This window comes from Leptinotarsa decemlineata, unplaced genomic scaffold (genome assembly GCF_025532065.1).
Source record: "Leptinotarsa decemlineata unplaced genomic scaffold, Ldec_3_MD MMD2_P_RNA_scaffold_14, whole genome shotgun sequence".
Lineage (NCBI taxonomy): Eukaryota > Metazoa > Arthropoda > Insecta > Coleoptera > Chrysomelidae > Leptinotarsa > Leptinotarsa decemlineata.
In genome coordinates, this window is record NW_027412528.1 from 13196974 (window position 1) to 13215531 (window position 18558).

At 32.2% G+C, this 18558-nt stretch overlaps 1 protein-coding gene across 3 annotated transcripts in view; it reads left to right on the forward strand.

Moving 5' to 3' along the window:
• The window catches only part of LOC111511853 (xaa-Pro aminopeptidase ApepP), a 296974-nt gene that overhangs the window by 266671 nt on the left and 11745 nt on the right, over positions 1-18558 (forward strand). For all 3 annotated transcript variants that reach the window (XM_074179519.1, XM_074179513.1, XM_074179526.1), the window contains exons 7-9: positions 11701-11934; positions 14092-14166; positions 14221-14393. In XM_074179519.1, coding sequence (XP_074035620.1) covers positions 11701-11934; positions 14092-14166; positions 14221-14393 — 482 coding nt within the window. The remainder of the gene's footprint in view (positions 1-11700; positions 11935-14091; positions 14167-14220; positions 14394-18558) is intronic.

An 18558-nucleotide genomic window follows, 5' to 3' on the forward strand; every position in this document is an offset into this window, starting at 1 on the left:
CTTTATTTTAACAGATGTTTGTTAGAATTTTGTACGGTTTAGTTCTCTAGGCAACAAAATCTAAATTGATTTCTGAAGTAATTTTGTTCATTCATACCTCATAAAAGATATTTAGTAAATGTGAAATTACTTTCGTATAATTCCTCCCCTTAGTTTAATTGCGTTGTAATTTTTCGTAATTAGTAAATCAAAGTTTAACTGTTTGAAAAGTGCAGTAAAGAATAAATTATTGACTTTTCTTTGATATTGTTTTTTTAATCAAGCTTATGTATCAAGCTATTTCGCAAAAAGTAGAAATAAAGTAAGTGAAGTATTTATCTGTTTTTAAAAACTGTATCAACTTTGCATCATTTTTGGCATAATTTTTTCGTGTGTTTTAATTTTTTGCGAAATAAGTTGTATTTATAATTGCAATTGGTAATAAAAATGCGTGGGAAAGATAAGTTAGGCATAAAGCACTAACTTCGTTGAGGTTTGGCTAAATTTGAGAAATCGGCAAATGTCAAATTTTCGAAAAACTGTAAAAAAACTAAATTTGTACTAGAGAGCTAAAAATTGGTATATGGGTGAAAAATGAAAAAACAATCATCTTTTCTTTTTACCAATTTTCGAAATTTCGAGCAACAACTGCTTTTCTGAATATTTTTTGGAAAAAATGTCAAATTTGACAGGGAAGAATATTCACTTGATCGGTCATATGCATGTCATTTGGCATCATTTGCCATCATTTTTAAAGCACAACCTAATGGAGATATCAAAAGTTGCTTGAAGAGATGAACAAAGAAAATCCCATTTGATGCGGACTTTATGTGTGACACTGTATATATATATATATATATATATATATATATATATATATATATATATATTATATATATATATATATATATATATATATATATATATATGTTAACTCGAAGATTCTCACGGATAAAGTATGATGAGCTGTTTTCTCGGGTTTCGCTCCGTGTTCTGTGTATTTTCTCCCCATAAGGATTATTTTCACAACGTTTCGGCAAAGTCTCATTTGCCATCTTCTGGTGATGTCTGGTTTTTTTCAACTAGACTAGTTGAACTAGACTAGACTAGTTGAAAAAAACCAGACATCACCAGAAGATGGCAAATGAGACTTTGCCGAAACGTTGTGAAAATAATCCTTATGGGGAGAAAATACACAGAACACGGAACGAAACCCGAGAAAACAGCTCATCATATATATATATATATATATATGTATATATATATATATATATATATATATATATATATATATATATATATATATATATATATATATATATATATATATGTAAAAGTATCCACCTTTAATAACTTTTTTAATAACTTTTGTAATACTGGTATTTGGGAAAAATCCAAAAACACGTCAATTTATGTTGGAAGGGGCAAGCATTATGGCTTATTTAAACTTACTGGAAAAGCCACACCCTCACCCCTAGCATCATCCCTTTTTTTTAACTATTTCTCATATTTTTTATGTAAAATTTGGATACTCCTCTTTGAGCTGATTTCAAAAATGTATAATACTTGTAGGTTAAAGTTGTTAGTTTATGAGATAAACAATTTTTCTTTTAATAGCACAAATTTTACTTATTTTTTACTTTCACCTTATTTGCCTGTACTAAAATGGGTTGTACAACAGTTCAACCTCTTTAATCTTTTTAACTGTGCTATTTATTATGGAGTTACAATAAGTGTTCAAAATGAGTACCATCCACTTCCATACAATGGTATAATCTATTTTGAAATGCCTCTCTGACATTGCTTAATACGGCTGGATTTAATTGTCGACATTCATTTTCTATCCTCTCTCGTAAATCATCCAGAGATTCTGGTTGGGTAGCATAAACTTTTGTTTTTAAATACCCCCATAAAAAGAAGTCCAGGGGTGTTAAATCCGGTGACGAAGGTGGCCACTCCATCATCTGCCTTCTTCTACCTATCCAACGAGCGGGGAATGTTTCGTTTAAAAATTGTCGGACAGGCATAGCATAGTGTGGGGGAGCTCCGTCTTGTTGAAATACCAGTAAATCTTCGGAAAGGTTATCATCATTTTCTATTATTGTTGTAATACGTGGGTCAACCCCTTCCCTGAGTAACTCAAGATATGATTCACCATTTAAATTTCCGTTGATGAAGAAAGGTCCGACAATGTGGTCACCTAGGATACCACACCAAACGTTTAACTTTTGGGGATGTTGTGTATGGAATTCAAGCATAATATGTGGATCACTTTCAGCCCAATATCTACAATTATGCCTATTTACCAAGCCATTTAATGAAAATGAGCATTCATCAGAAAAGCAAATATTGTTTAACAATTGTGGATTGTTATTGATAAATTGCGTCATTGATTCGCAAAACTCTAGACGACGATCAAAATCATCTTCATTCAACTCGTGCACCAACTTAACTTTGTATGGGTGGTACTTGAATTTATGTAGAACTCGGAAAACTGTAGAAGATGAAACACCGATCGCTCTACTTATTGTTGACAACGATTGGGGTTGTTGAGCCTCTAAGCTGACTTGCCCTAAAATTGCCACTTGGATTGCTTCGTTATTTACGAGCCCCTCTCGCTTATGCACTTTATTGCAAACAGACCCTGTTGTGGTAAATTTCTCCATCAGTTGAATTACATACTTATGAGTTGCATGTCTTCCGTCATGTAATTCGTTAAATATTCTAGCAGCAGCTCTTGCACAATTATTATTTTGGTAGTATAAACCTACAATTTCAATTCTTTCTTGCAAAGAGTAAACCATTTCAGCGAAACAAAATAAATAATGTATCAAAGTACACTATCAATAGTGACTACAAATTCTAGTTGACAATGTCAAACTTTAATAAAAAGTAGAGTTTTTTGTTGTTTGGATTTTTGAAGTAGAATAAATAGCACAGTTAAACAGATTAAAGAGTTTGAACTGTTGTACAACCCATTTTAGTACAGGCAAATAAGGTGAAAGTAAAAAATAAGTAAAATTTGTGCTATTAAAAGAAAAATTGTTTATCTCATAAACTAACCACTTTAACCTACAAGTATTATACATTTTTGAAATCAGCTTAAAGAGGAGTATCCAAATTTTACATAAAAAATATGAGGAGTAATTAAAAAAAAGGGATGATGCTAGGGGTGAGGGGGTGGCTTTTCCAGTAAGTTTAAATAAGCCATAATGGTTGCCCCTTCCAACATAAATTGACGTGTTTTTGGATTTTTCCTAAATACCAGTATTACAAAAGTTATTAAAGGTGGATACTTTTATCTGAAAAGCACTGTATATATTTATATTTCAATATTAAATTCTACAAAAAGGATTTGAAGCTTTATATCTTCTATTAATTATCTGCGAGCGCTTTCGACAGTTGGTAGTAGTGTCATCTTCTAGGCACTCCTCAAACTGAACTGGTCATCCTGTTGGATGACCAGGATGACCAGTTCAGTTTGAGGAGTGCCTAGAAGATGACAGTACTACCAACTGTCGAAAGCGCTCGCAGAAAATTAATAGAAGATATAAATCTTCAAATCCTTTTTGTAGAATTTAATATTGAAATACTCAAAATAAAGGAAAATTAGTTATATATTATATATATTAAAATTAGTATATATATATATATATATATATATATATATATATATATATATATATATATATATATATATATATATATATATATATATATATATATATATATATATATATATATATAAAAGATAAATAGATTAGTACTTTTTGATCATTCCCATATTGATATGATTTCCATATGATCAAAAAGTACTAATCTATTTATCTTTTGATTTTCATGGAATTATTTTCCAAGCAGCTTGACTGCATTAACCTTTGTCGATTTCATATCATTTCTAGAAACATATGGATTCGTTTGCCGATGGCATTTCAGGTTAGCTTCCCAAATTACTGCCACCGCAGTTGTCAGTTGATTGGTCAAACCACCAACACTGACATAAAAACTTGGCAAGTTGACTTGGGTGTCACACCAATAGGTGGTTCCACTTATGTTTCGCTTGCGTTTACGCAGCTATTTTTATCAAGTACTTTCTTGGTTTTTCTCATTTTGTCTTCAATCGAGGACCGCCTGCCCGGTACTGACGATGCCCAATAGGCTGAAACAGCTGTATACCGGTGGCTCTTAAATTGAAATCAATATGGGAATGATCAAAAAGTACAAATCTATTTATATATATATATATATATATATATATATATATATACCAGGTGTCCCACATTTTATGTGACAGGCAATATCTGGTTTGTTGAAGGAGATACACAAAAATGTTCCATACAAAAGTTTTAGGATTTCATGAGAGCTATATTTTGATATAGTTTTTAAATATACAGGGTGTTTGGTGTAGGTGCTACAGACCAAAATTCCATTTTTTAAAATAGAACGCCCTGTATTTCATTACATATTCAGATGCTACGTTAAATTCTGATATCATTTCATGTTTGGTTTTTGAAATTCGGTTACGGCGTTGTTGAGTTATTGCTTAAAATGTAAAGTCTTGAGAACGACTATTATTTTTAAAAATATCTCATACAATTATTCTCTCTGCATCAGATCACATGAAAATTAGTCAAAATTTTGGGTTTTCGAAGTAATGGTTTCAATTTTGAGTTGTGGCATTCAGTCAGGAATCATTTTGAATATGAAACAATTGCGAAATTGAAAGAGGTGTATTCGAAAACAAATCTTTAATTAATAACAATGTAAATAATATAACTTGATAAATCATTTCATAAGAATGGTAGGTACCTAGAAATAAGTCATAAAAATTGTTCAAAGTGATGCCCATTAAATATTATACAGGCTTCGAAACGTCGAATCACTTCTCTCGTACAAGTCGCTCTTATAATATCAGGCGTAATATCACTGCACGCTAGTCGAATTTTCATTTTCAGATCATCCACATTCAAAAGGGGAGTAGTGAAAACAATATCTTTTGAATAACCCCATAGGAAAAAATCAAGCGGTGATAAATCTGGGGAACGAGCCGGCCACCGAATTGGACCCTTATTACCAATCCATCTATTTGGGTACGTTCTATCCAGATATTCAGTAACAACCTGTGAATTGTGAGGAGGAGCACCATCTTGTTGCCACCAAATTCCTTGTCGTTCTGCTATGGGAATATCTTCCATCAACTGGATCGAATCATTTTCTAGAAAATGTAAATATCGCAATCCATTGAGATTTTCATTGAAAAAGTAAGGTCCTATGATGCGGCCATTGAACAATCCACACCATACATTAATACCCCAAGTAGTTAGAAAATTACTTTCGCGGACCCAGTGGGGATTTTCTTGAGACCAATAGTGACTGTTATGTCGATTCACAACTCCATTATTGTGGAATCGCGATTCATCGCTCCACAAAATTTGACTGAATATGTTAGGACTTTCATGTAATATTACCTGAATACAAGCAATTAATTCAAGTCGTCGTTCAAAGTCCGTGGGTTTCAAACCTTGTACCAACTGAATTTTGAATGTGTGGTATTTATTTTCTTTTAGAATTCTCTGTACATTAGATTTACTCACACCGACTTCTTCTGCAAGAGTACGGATAGAAACATGTGGATGAATAATAATATAAGCCAACACACTGATCTCTAAATCTTCAGTTCTAACAGATCTCGTATGATGACGATGCTTTATAGTAGAAGGAAATGACCCAGTTCGCAATTTTTCTACAACTCTCGAAAAAGTCATTCGTGACGGAATGGGTCTGTCTGGAAAACGTTCTTGGTATAGACGTTGTGCTTGACGGCAGTTTTTCTGACATTCCCCAAAAATTAATAACATATCAATGCAATCACTTGGACTAAACGCGAAAGGCATACTGGAGTTTTCGCACAAAGAACACAGTTACTGTTTTGCAAAGAATCACTGAATCGAACTGACAAGTAGATACAATTCAACAACATTTGTTACTATGGCATCAACAAGCATAAGCTACTTGATGAAATTGTGCAATATAAAGCAATTCACCCTCAAGTTAGTCACATTCTCAAGAATTTCAATATTATATTCAACTGATATCGATATCGTATCGTAGAGGTGAGAATAATGGTTTGTATTCAGTAGTAGTCTAGTTCAATTTAATAAAAGATATAGACTGGATTCGTGTACGAGTAAATAAGTTTTTTTGAAACTTTATATTTAAGGAAAAGTGCAATAACTCAACAACGCCGTAACCGAATTTCAAAAACCAAACATGAAATGATATCAGAATTTAACGTAGCATCTGAATATGTAATGATATACAGGGCGTTCTATTTTGAAAAATGGAATTTTGGTCTGTAGCACCTACACCAAACACCCTGTATATTTAAAAATTATATCAAAATATAGCTCTTATGAACTCCTAAAACTTTTGTATGAAACATTTTTGTGTATCTCCTTCAACAAACCAGATATTGCCTGTCACATAAAATGTGGGACACCCGGTATATATATATATATATATATATATATATATATATATATATATATATATATATATATATATATATATATATATATATATATATATATATATTCCAAACTATGAGTTTCAGACCATAATGTATTCTACTTTTGAAATCTGTTTCTCATGGAACATCTGATAATGTTGATAACAATTGATCCGTTTAAAAAAATGCTGACATGCTCTGGAGTGCGGTAGGGAAAGTTAGATCAAATGGGAATATGTCAAAATGTGTCCCCCTGTATACTATTGTTGACGTGTTTTTTTATTTTTCCTGAAAATCATTGTTCCAAAAGTTAATCAGAGCGGCTCGTTTTCAACTCAAATAATTTGTAGCTCCCGAACCATAAGATTTATACTTTATTTAAATCTGAAGCATTTGATTACGCAAAACAATATAGGGTGATCCATTTTAAAAAAAATTAGTGACACGCTCTGGGGGTGCGACGTGTTTTTTTATTTTTCCTGCAAATCATTGAACCAAAAGTTATTCAGGGTGACTCGTTTTAAATGGAATACACTGTATAATAAGCAAAATATATCGACGGTAGATGTGTGGTCAAATGATTTCAAAATTGCATATTTTTTGGCACATTGAAAATCTTCTGCCACGATGTTAATCACACGATAATGATCTGCCAATAATATTTTTCAATAATATCAACAATGTACTTTTAAATTTTCTAATGGGAGACGTGGTGTAGTATATTTAATTTCCTTAATTGTTGATACCTGGCCTAGCTGAGTTCCAGCCATTATCATCGCGCTGGGCTTAGCGACTCCCTATTCATGCAAGGTAGGTATAGGCACCGTACAGAAGTAAACTTCTATACTGCACAAAAAACTATGTCTGATCAAATACATACAGGTAGCCGGTCACTGGCTCTTGGACTACTACGTCTGTCTCCTACGTGGTTCAGTGACCCACCCCACTCTCAACGGATTCCGAAATTCAATAACATGCTCGAAGGGACGTCAACAACCGACCAGGAGTTCATAAATCATAAGGGGTAATGTGTAAACAAAGAAGAAGGTGAGAGCAAAATCTGAAAAATATCTTATATATTTCCCATTGATACATTCAAAGGTTGTACACGGTAACAGTTAAGACTTGGAAGGAAACCAGATCAAGTATTTGTTTCTTCGATATACAGATTCAGTGTTTTCTTCATTTTGAGAGATTTTTGTGTCATGGATTCATTTATTATTGATACAAACTTGCGAAAAACATGTTTAAAAATTCTTGTGGTTCTCAAAAACTTATTGAAATAGTTGGGAAATCACAAACATTTTTGAGCACTCTGTTAGCGTTTTGCATTCAGTATAAGCATGTATTACTTTTCACTATTAGGAAACAAAGTATAGATTCAGAATAATAATTATGACCAATCGAAATATAATAGTTGGTAATGAGAAAATGATGGTGTTAACTTATATATCTGATAGTGCTAGTATTCTTCTTGAAGACATAAAATTCTTATTCGTTATCGAAGAAACTGTATCTCGATTATTTATAATTTTTACAGAGCCCTGAAAATAGAGCCAAAAGCGGGTAGTCTGGCTTCCGCGCGCTTCTCGTCACTCTGACGTAAAAACAAAAAAAATCATTTAAACATATCAAATGTAAATATTGAGGAATGAAAAAATTCATGTAATGTTGAGATATATCAATAAACAATAATCCGCAGTCAAAAAATTTTTATCCCAATTTTAACGTTAATTATAAATTTGTTATTAAATAACTTTTTCTGAATTGAAAGGTAATATAAAAATCCCTATAATTATTAAACTAAAACCCTGGAATTTTTTTCCTTTGGTGAAGTTATCCTTTATAGGCAAAAAAATTGATTACCGTTGTTAAAATAAAAAAAATATTATTTTCTATTTTTTTATATTTACAATTGAAAATTACAATTTTATAAAAAATACATTACAATTTTTTTTTCTAATTTTTTATTGTTTCAATGTCTCATGGCTAAAAACTAATTAATAATATTTTTTTTAATTTTTTACATCTATTGTTAATAAATTCATTATAAACAAATACATTGTTTATGAGCAATTTGCGGAAGCCAGACTACCCGCTTTTGGCTCTATTTTCAGGGCTCTGTAAAAATTATAAATAATCGAGATACAGTTTCGGGAGTCGGGACTTTTTTACGCAAATTCATTGATCTTTTCAAATCTTTTTTCAAATTTCCAAAATTTTGAAAATTTCCCGAGATATTAAGAAAAAACTAAAGCCCCATTTTTTTCACTTAATTGTTTATAACTTTTGTAATTTTTATCGGCTCGTTTTCGGACCTTTCCTCAAACTTTCTAGGCAAAAATACAAATCGAATGACACATTGGTCGTAATTTTTGGACAGGGCTGAAAAATATCACCAAAAAGAGCTAAATCGAGGACATGTGAACCAGACTAATAGCAAAAGATAGTTTTTCTTGTCGCCCTGGCCCTCTCCAAACTTTGTGTCGCCGACTATCACTAATTAAACCAAATCTGGTTTCGTCCAAAAAAAACATTTCGTCTCTGAGCTAAAAGCCAGTCTCTGTGTTCCTGTGCACACTGTAAACGAGCGGCTATGTATCTGGGAAGTAGCCTGGGTACTCTTGATGGCATCATGGATTGCAAATTGGCTCCATCAAGTCTCCGCCGTATTGTGGTACTGGAAATTAATTGACCAAACGTTTTTCTTAAATGAGTTCGGACTGCTAAGACTGTTACAGTTCGATTCCGACGTACATATCCTGCTAGATACCAATCATCTCTTGCATTATTCACCCTAGGATACCCAGTTCCACTTCCTCAGTCAACGCTGTTAGTTTCCTGGTACAAATGCACTGTTCGGATAAATGAAGCGCGGGTAATCCTTAGTCTATCCACGATTTGATGATTCGGCAGACTCTCATCATGCAAAACCACTATTCTTGCTCTATGGAACACTGAAATTCTTATGCCACGCATAATTGCAAGAAAGGACTCAACAATCACTTAAACACGCTAAATCGATATGGACCACTTTTCAAACATTGGTATCTAAAATTACAGGAAATTATTTTTGTAAACATGTTTGCATGCCTAGCACAGGTGAAAGAAATGAAGATGGAATGTACAAAAAACCAGCCATGATAAATGTTCGGTTTTGCAGTTTACGAGGGGGGTCCAAGAATTTTAGCGATATGTGTTAGGACTGAAGGCTACATATACTTAATACTACCTCATTCTAACACTTTGCATTAAAAATCACGAATGAATATTATAAATCCACATCCTCTGTAATGACCAATCTACTGTTCTATGAAACTACCTAAAGTCGATTATTTGTCCAGCCCAAGTGAACTCTTTCGACAAAGTGATCACAAATTACGTATGAATATGAAACGCCTTTTTACTTTTTATTGTCACAAATATTCATTCCTCAATTTATTCATCTAACAATGTATTTGTTTGAATTTAATTGATTCATGCATTTGTTCAACACATTAAAAACGATTGTTCCCAAAATGTGTTCTATTTTAAATGACACTTGATTTAAAATGTTACATGAATCAATTTGTTTGATGAAAAGTTGCGAACAGTTATAATATAGATTCATTGTTTGAAATTTTTGGAAGGAAATGTTTGTCATATATACTTTTTTTGTAACTATCCAATAATTTACTACAATTTCTGTGAAACATGAATAAAATGGTTTGTTGATAATTATAGTTACATGAATTAAAACGATTGTTGATAATTTTAATTCGGCGCTAGCGTCGAACGGATTCTTGCAGAAGCTGAATTTTTGAATCTGGCAATATGATAGTTTAGTGATAGTAACACAATATTCCGTCCGACCGCAGCGCTGAATAAAAATTATCAACAATCGATTTAATTCATGTATCACCTAAATGCAACAGTCAAAACAATTCATTTTCACAAAATACCAATAGAAAGTAAAACGGCGTGCCACGCCGTTTTACTTTTTATTAATATTCCTTTGAAATGATCTGAATTATTTTGTTTGTTGAATTTCAATGATACATGAATTAAATTGATTGTTGATAATTTTTATTCGGCGCCACGGTTGAACGGCGTGTTGTTGTACTATAAATGATCTAGCATGTTGCCATATGTAACAATTGAAGTTCTTGATAAATCCGCTCGATACCAGCGCCGAATTAAAATTATCAACAATCGTTTTAAATGTATCTTTCAAATACAAGAAACTATTTAAATCATCAAAAAATTTAATTTTTTGTCAGAAATTAGCTTTTTAAAAAGACTGATGAAATAAAATGATACTTGCTTGAGAATGTTTTGCCCAAAAGTTGTAATAAAATTTTAAATTGAATGCATTAAAATGAATGTTGCAAATATTGAACACTTTCAATAATATTGAAATATAAGAATCTTTATTATTCATAGAAAAATATTTAGTATGGAAAGTTAATTTGCTATATTTTCAGACAAACGAAAGTCTATTTTTATTACCAACAATGTTTCATGGAAAAACTTTGACAGTCATTCAAATATATTCATTGAAATTTTATTCCCAAACTTACTTTTAGAAAGTGAATTTAAAGTTTCATTGTAATTCAACAGTCATATAAATAACTAACATTTTATTGAAAGGTCAAAATTATATGCGGAATTGAAACGTTTGTTGAATTTACTCGAATAATACATTCCATTGATTGTTGAATTAAAATGTTGGTTTATTGCTGAGTTGAACTATATGTATATAGATTATTTTTCAGCATAATATATAATAAATTGGCGTTCCATTTTCCAATACTCTGAAACAATATTTTTCTTCGGAATCAATAAAAGCTTCAAGTTATTTCATTACTCTTTTTTATTCAAATAACAATTTTATTCATGTAACATTTTAAATCAAGTGTCTATTAAAATAGAACAAATTTTGCGAACAATCGTTTTTAATGTGTCGAAAAAATGCATGAGTCAATTAAATTCAAACAAATAAATTGTTAGTTGAATAAATTGAGGAATGAATATTTGTGACAATAAAAAGTAAAACGGCGTTCCATATATGAAACTTCTCAAACTAAGATCATTAATAATGTATAAATATACGAAACAAGAAATTCTATCTTTTGCGCAGTACCATTGCGCCAATTCATCGACAAACGAACCGTTATCGTTATTATTATAATCATTGAAAACAATCAGTTTTTATATTTTCTCATGTTTTTTAGATGGAACAACGGATGTTACGCGTACTCTTCATTTTGGAGAACCTACAGATGAAATGAAAGAAGCTTACACAAGAGTCCTGATAGGGATGATTCAGCTATCGACTTTGACATTCCCAAGTAATATGAAGATGGCAGTGGCTGATGCTCTAGCAAGAGCGTCTTTATGGGAAGTGGGTTTAGATTACCTCCATGAAACCGGAAATGGGATCGGAGCATTTTTAGGGGTACAGGAATGTGAGTACATTACATACTAATGAAGTTTTTTGAAAACTGAAATAGGATTTTCAATAGAGCTGTTTCATCCATAACTATTTTTAGTATTTATTGGTTAATTTCGGCTTTAATCTCAAAATTACAACTTTCAATCCGAAATTTCAAATTCAATCTCGAAATTTCGACTTTGATCTCGAGTTTAAAGTCTTAATTTCAAGTGAGGACCATAAGTCACATCGGTGGTGATGTCGCTGAACCATAAATGAATTGCTGGACTCAACTGTCCTTGAAGCACAACCCCCTAAGTGAGAACGGTGACATATTTAGGCGCTTTTTAGGTACCGAAGTCAAAAATTAGGTGCTCTGTAACTTACACCGCAACTCAATATTCAAAGTTGCGTTGCTAGCATTATGTGATGCTAGCAAGGCAATGAAAATAATAATAAAATAAAGAATGTTAAGGGAACACTAATAGGTGCTAATTAAGTGCTAAACAGTGAGGATCGTAAAATTTTCTAATCAATAAGCAAAAGCTTCCAATTTCGCTAAACAACAGATCTAAGAATTAGGTCTCTCGAAAACGAGAGTATGGTAAAGTTTCTATTTGTATTTATGAAGAAAATTTGGATTCCAAAAAATATTTAAATATTTTGAGATCGACTGTGAGTGATTTTCTGGACAATTTGCCCATGAGCTAGTCTCGGCATTGTTGGTATCAGTTGAATGGAGCTCCTTGACATTGCACACGTGAAGTGAGTAGGGAACTAACCGATATGTTCGAAGATCGGTGGATACGATGTTTGGGTCCTTGGATTTGGCCGCCTCGATCGCCCGATCTGACTCCCCTACATTTTTTTCTATGGTCAGCATTTCAAGCATCTGAGCTATTGAATTTTTGTCATGTCTGTATCAAATGTCAAATAATTGCGAAGTTGTTTCATAATATTATCTCTTATTTTTTAGTGTAGAATTATTTTTGTTATCAATTCAATTTTGAAAAGTGTTCGTTCTTCTTTCAAAATAGTATTGTTTGAATTGAAATGTCATTCATGTATTCCATTAAGTAGATCTTTCTGAACTAATATAAAGTTATTATTCATTATTCGAGGAGTTCAATTATTTTTCCACCGAATTTTGTATTTGAAATGTTTTGCATTTGAAATGATATATTTGTATAGAAGCAAGAAAATTATAGAATAATTCATTTCTTATAAACGGTCAAAGATAGGTATAGGACATAGTCGATAAAAGTTGTTCTCATTGGTTGGCTGAATTCGAAAATTGAATGATATACTGGGTGTTCCAAGTAATTTGTATTTTGATGCAAAATTTAAAAATAATATAATATATAGGGTGTTCAATTTGAAATTTCCAAGTTGATGTCTGTTACACATAGATGTGGCAACAATGCGGTGATGATAATATTTTCAAATGATAAATCACTGTCATCTACACCAGTAGCCAAAATTTTGAGCTCTCATCTTTTTTTGTTCTTTAGATACGTCTAATAGACTATCTAATATGGAAATCCCTGTATGTTCTTTATATTTTTCTGTTGCTGGGTGTGAATAAATATATTATTATGAAAAGATTAATGAAAATTTCTATGTTTTTTACCACTTTGATTTGTAACTAGCGTTACTGCAGTTTTGTCTTATATGGACATTCTCAAACTTATATATTAAACTAACAATGATTGATTATATTAGCCCTTGTATAGGGTTACAAATAAAAGTGGTTAAAACATAGAAATTTTCATTTCTCTTTTCATTACGATCTCCTACCACGTAGTAACGGCTACATCTATCGAAATATATTATTAATATTAGTGATAAAATCTCACGTAAATTTAGCTCACGTAAATTTAGTTGAAAGCGAATTCAAACTCACCACTTCTGGGTAGAGAACAGGACACACTACCACAATTTTGTATAAAATACAGTAATAGTTCATAAATTGTGATACATTTGTACATATATACATACATATGCTATTTCGAAACAAATATTCACTTACTTGTCGAGCATCTCGTTATTTATTTAAACTTTCAATTTGTACTTCTCATTTGTATTTGTATTTGGATCTTAAATGAATAAAATATTATTATTATTATTCCATTGTCTATCATTACAATTGTTTCCCTTATTCTGATTGATTAGAAGTTTAATTTTTTTCTAGCACCAATAATCGTTCATTTTAGTTCGGAGACAAGCTTTCAACAAGTTTTCAAACCTGGATACTTTTTGACAAATGGTAACATTTTTTTTTTAGAATTTCAAAATGGGATTTAACAAAAATTATTTTCAGAACCGGGATTCTACAGGGAAGGAGAATTTGGTATCAGACTGGCGAACGTCATGGAAGTAATTGAAAAACCGTGGCTGAAACACGGTGGTCATACATTCCTAGGTTTCAAAGTGGTAACTTTTGTTCCATTCGAGCCTAAACTGATAAAACTGAGTCTTTTGTCACATCAGCAGGTAATTAACATGTTCAAGAGTTGATTTAGAAATCTGAAGCCAACACCAAATCGTTATTTTTAACACTTCGACACGTGTTTCGATCACCAAGTGATCATCTTCAAAGAGGAAGATTAAAACTAAGAACTAGTGCGAGCTAATCCTATTTATGCTATAAAGGTAACCCATACAGGTAAACCATCCAGGCGTACCAACCATACAGGTATACCAACCTAAATTAATTTTACAATTTTGCCTTATCTATTATTTTACAATATATGTTTATATAAAACAATTTTCAGATATATAAAATTGAATTTCACAATATTGCCTATCCAAATTTATTTTTGCAATATGTCCTTATGTAGTAATCAGTAAACCCAACAACATTATTTTATTTTATTTTAACAAGCTATATAGTATGCTCTTTGGTATAGGTCCGTCATCGTTATTCATAATATTATTGTGTTTACTTATTTCTACACTCTCATAGGCATCTATAGTCCGTTCATAATTTGTTGATAGCTCACTGCAAGTTTGACCCTCATTAGAGAACTGAAATACAGAGAGGACAGCTAATATGATATAATAACAAAAACCAAACTGAAACTGACAGTTTAAGATGTTTTCGACTAACCCACCTTGTATCTGAAGAAATACAATACAGCTATAAAACTTTTAATCCGATTATGTAGGTATTTTGAATGGAAATGAGTGACCAGTGTCGTAGAGTATATGATTAAAACATTAGTTACTTTAAATGAATAAATATATTAATATTCTTAAACTGTAGGTACTGTAAACTGTATTTTTATTTTAAAAAAAATTCTTTATTTTATTCAAAAATAATAAGTTACTTGCAATTTGTAAAAGATACATTTATTTAATTAATACCTATTTTTAAATGATATAAACTACGATTACTTACAAAACTATTCAAATTCAAAATAAACAGGATCATCTTCGGAATCCGAGTCGTCTTGCAGGTTAATAATTAGCGGTTGTGTCTCTACAGTCGCATCAATTATATTGTCAAGATCCCACATTTTTTGTTCTTCTTCTATTGCATGTCTTACTGCATCTCGCCAATTTTGTTCTGTAATATGTTGTAAAGACTCATATAACAATTCACGTACAGCTTGTATTTTATATGACGTATTTTTTCTAGCCACATAGCTTTTCATTTGTGCCCAAATGAGTTCAATTGGATTTAATTCGCAGTGGTAGGGTGGAAGTCTAAGGACTGTGATGTTTCGTCTTTCCGCCATTTTGTCAACTACGTATTTCTTGAACTTAGATTTGTGTTGCCGGGCAATTTTTAAAAGTTTTGCTTTAACCATTCCATCTTCGTAAGGCAGGAACTTATTCCGCAGCCAGTCAATGATATCCTGTTTCTTCCACGCAGTCTTTGGAAGTCTTTCAACTAGTCGTGAATGATAAGGTGCATTATCTAATACTATAATTGAGTTTGGTGGTATATGTTCAATCATCTGCTCAAAATACTCTTCGAAAACATCAGCTGTCATCTCCTCGTGATAGTCTTTTGTGCTTTTGGATTCAAATTCCAACAAACCATGCTTAGCAAATCCTTTTTCACTGCCAATGTGAGAAACTATTAGTCTACTGCCTTTACCAGAGGGTGGGGAAATACCAGTAGACCAACCTTCCATAAAGGCTTGCCTGGAGCTTGATATATTTTTATCTGTCCAAATTTTTGTGAGAGTATGACCTGCGTTTACCCACGTTTCGTCCTGATAGTAAATTGGCCTTCCTTCAGCCCGAAATTTTCGTATAGATCTTAGATACTTTCTTCTCCAACATATTATCTCTTCCCGGTCAATCAAAAGTGATTTTCGGTCTGATTTCTCCCACCGGAAATTTAATTCTTTTAAAACTTGCCACAATTTGGTTCGTCCGACATGAGGCAAATCCGGGTCGTCTCTAACTTCTTGTAAAATTTTGTTTAAGTTGGGTATTTCTTTTTTGTAAAAAAATTCGTGAATTTTCCTTCGAATACCATTTTTGGCAAATTCATCAATTTCAATAGGTTTTCTCCCCCTCTTTAAGTATTCGTTTGTATTTGGGTTAGCTATACCTTTTTTTTTTTCTTTCTGATAGGAACCTATATATTGTTGACTCCCCTACGCCCGTCATGTTGGCACAACTCTTGATTATGTTCTGAACAGTGTTTGTGGGATTCTGAGAAACCAGAACATCGTGAACGTTCAAAACAATAGTCTCTCTTGGTGAATAGACAGACTTACTGACTGTACGCAACAGTACCGGTGTAAAACTTGATGATGTTGATGCCGAAGCCATCGCAAGCAATCAAACAAAACAAGCAGGAACGAAAGGTACGTATATGTTTGTAGGAATATGAAAAAAAGTTACTCACGCACTGCACAAAATTCGCAAAATAAATATTAGAGACGTTAATTACTGCCGTAGACGCCGAAACACCAACGAGCCGTAAATTAAATGCGATTAAAAAATGTACTGAACCAAAAATTATTTTCGTTCGTAACAACTTCACCCTTTCAAGGCAAGTTTCGAATATAAACTGAAGCTTTATATTTAATGAATAAACACCTCAGGAACCTCCGCCTATGATTTTACGAGTTTTACGACCGTTTTATGACTTGGGCCCTCATTTTGTGCTATCGACAAATTATGAACGGACTATAGTTGCCTGTTGTTGTTTACTTGTCTAACTAATCTTAAAGAACTGAAGTCTATGGAATGGTTTTGTTGCAAAATATGATGGGCGACTGCTGATTTTTCAGGTCTTCCAAATTTTAAGTGTGCTATGTGTTCCTTATATCTCACTTTAACAGATCTTTTTGTCTGTCCATAATATTTTGCATCGCAGTCCTTACATTCAATTTCGAAAATTCCAGACTTTAATCTGGACACGGTTTTCGTAAATTCTGGTTATACGGAAACCCATAGCACACTTAAAATATGAAAGACCTGAAAAATCAGCAGTCGCCCATCATATTTTGCAACAAAACCATTCCATAGATTTCAGTTCATTAAGATTAGTTAGACAAGTTAACAACAACAGGCAAGTAGGTGCCTATGAGAGTATAGAAATAAGTAAACACAATAATATTATGAATAACGATGACGGACCTATACCAAAGAGCATACTATATAGCTTGTTAAAATAAAATAAAATAATGTTGTTGGGTTTAGTGATTACTACATAAGGACATATTGCAAAAATAAATTTGGATAGGCAATATTGTGAAATTCAATTTTATATAGCTGAAAATTGATTTATATAAACATATATTGTGAAATAATAGATAAGGCAAAATTGTAAAATTAATTTAGGTTGGTAAACCTGTGTGGTTGGTACGCCTGGATGGTTTACCTGTATGGGTTACCTTTATAGCATAAATAGGATTAGCTCGCACTAGTTCTTAGTTTTAATCTTCCCCTTTGAAGATGATCACTTGGTGATCGAAACACGTGTCGAGGTGTTAAAAATAACGATTTGGTGTTGGGAAAAAACTCCAGTAATATTTATAATCATTCAGTCAATAATAACGAACAAATAATATGTAACATTATGTATTCTTTCACACATGAAGGCAAGCATATTCAATCATCTCAACAACTCATAATTTGTAGCTTCAACTGAGATAAATGTATTTTATGTGGAGACCAGCATTACTTTTAACGGTTTTTTCACGATTTCATAGAGAAAACTGTTTGACGTACCAGAGATGTATGAATGTTGACAATTTTTCTAGTTTGAAAGATCTCAGTGCTGCTAAACCATCGTTATTGTTTGAAGTTATTTTTTTTATCATGAATGGAGTATCAAGTATTTGAGAATATTGCACATATTTGCTTGCTTGATTGGTTGGACCTTCTATACAGGCCGTTTTTTATCATGTGGTAACATTGCTATATTCTAAATCAGGGGTCTCCAAACTACGGCCCGCGGGTCAAATCCGGCCCGCCAGTGTCATCAATCTGGCCCGCGACAGCCAATGATTACCTAATTGTTGTTGCTATTGCTGTGATAAGTTGAAGAAGAAACACAGAATGATAATTACTCGGTTTTATTTACTTGCAAGGTAAAACTCAACGACAGAAATGATGACAAAGAAAACTTAACTCAAGTATCTGAGTTTAAGCATATTAATAGCTAACAAATAATTGAAATGAATCACAG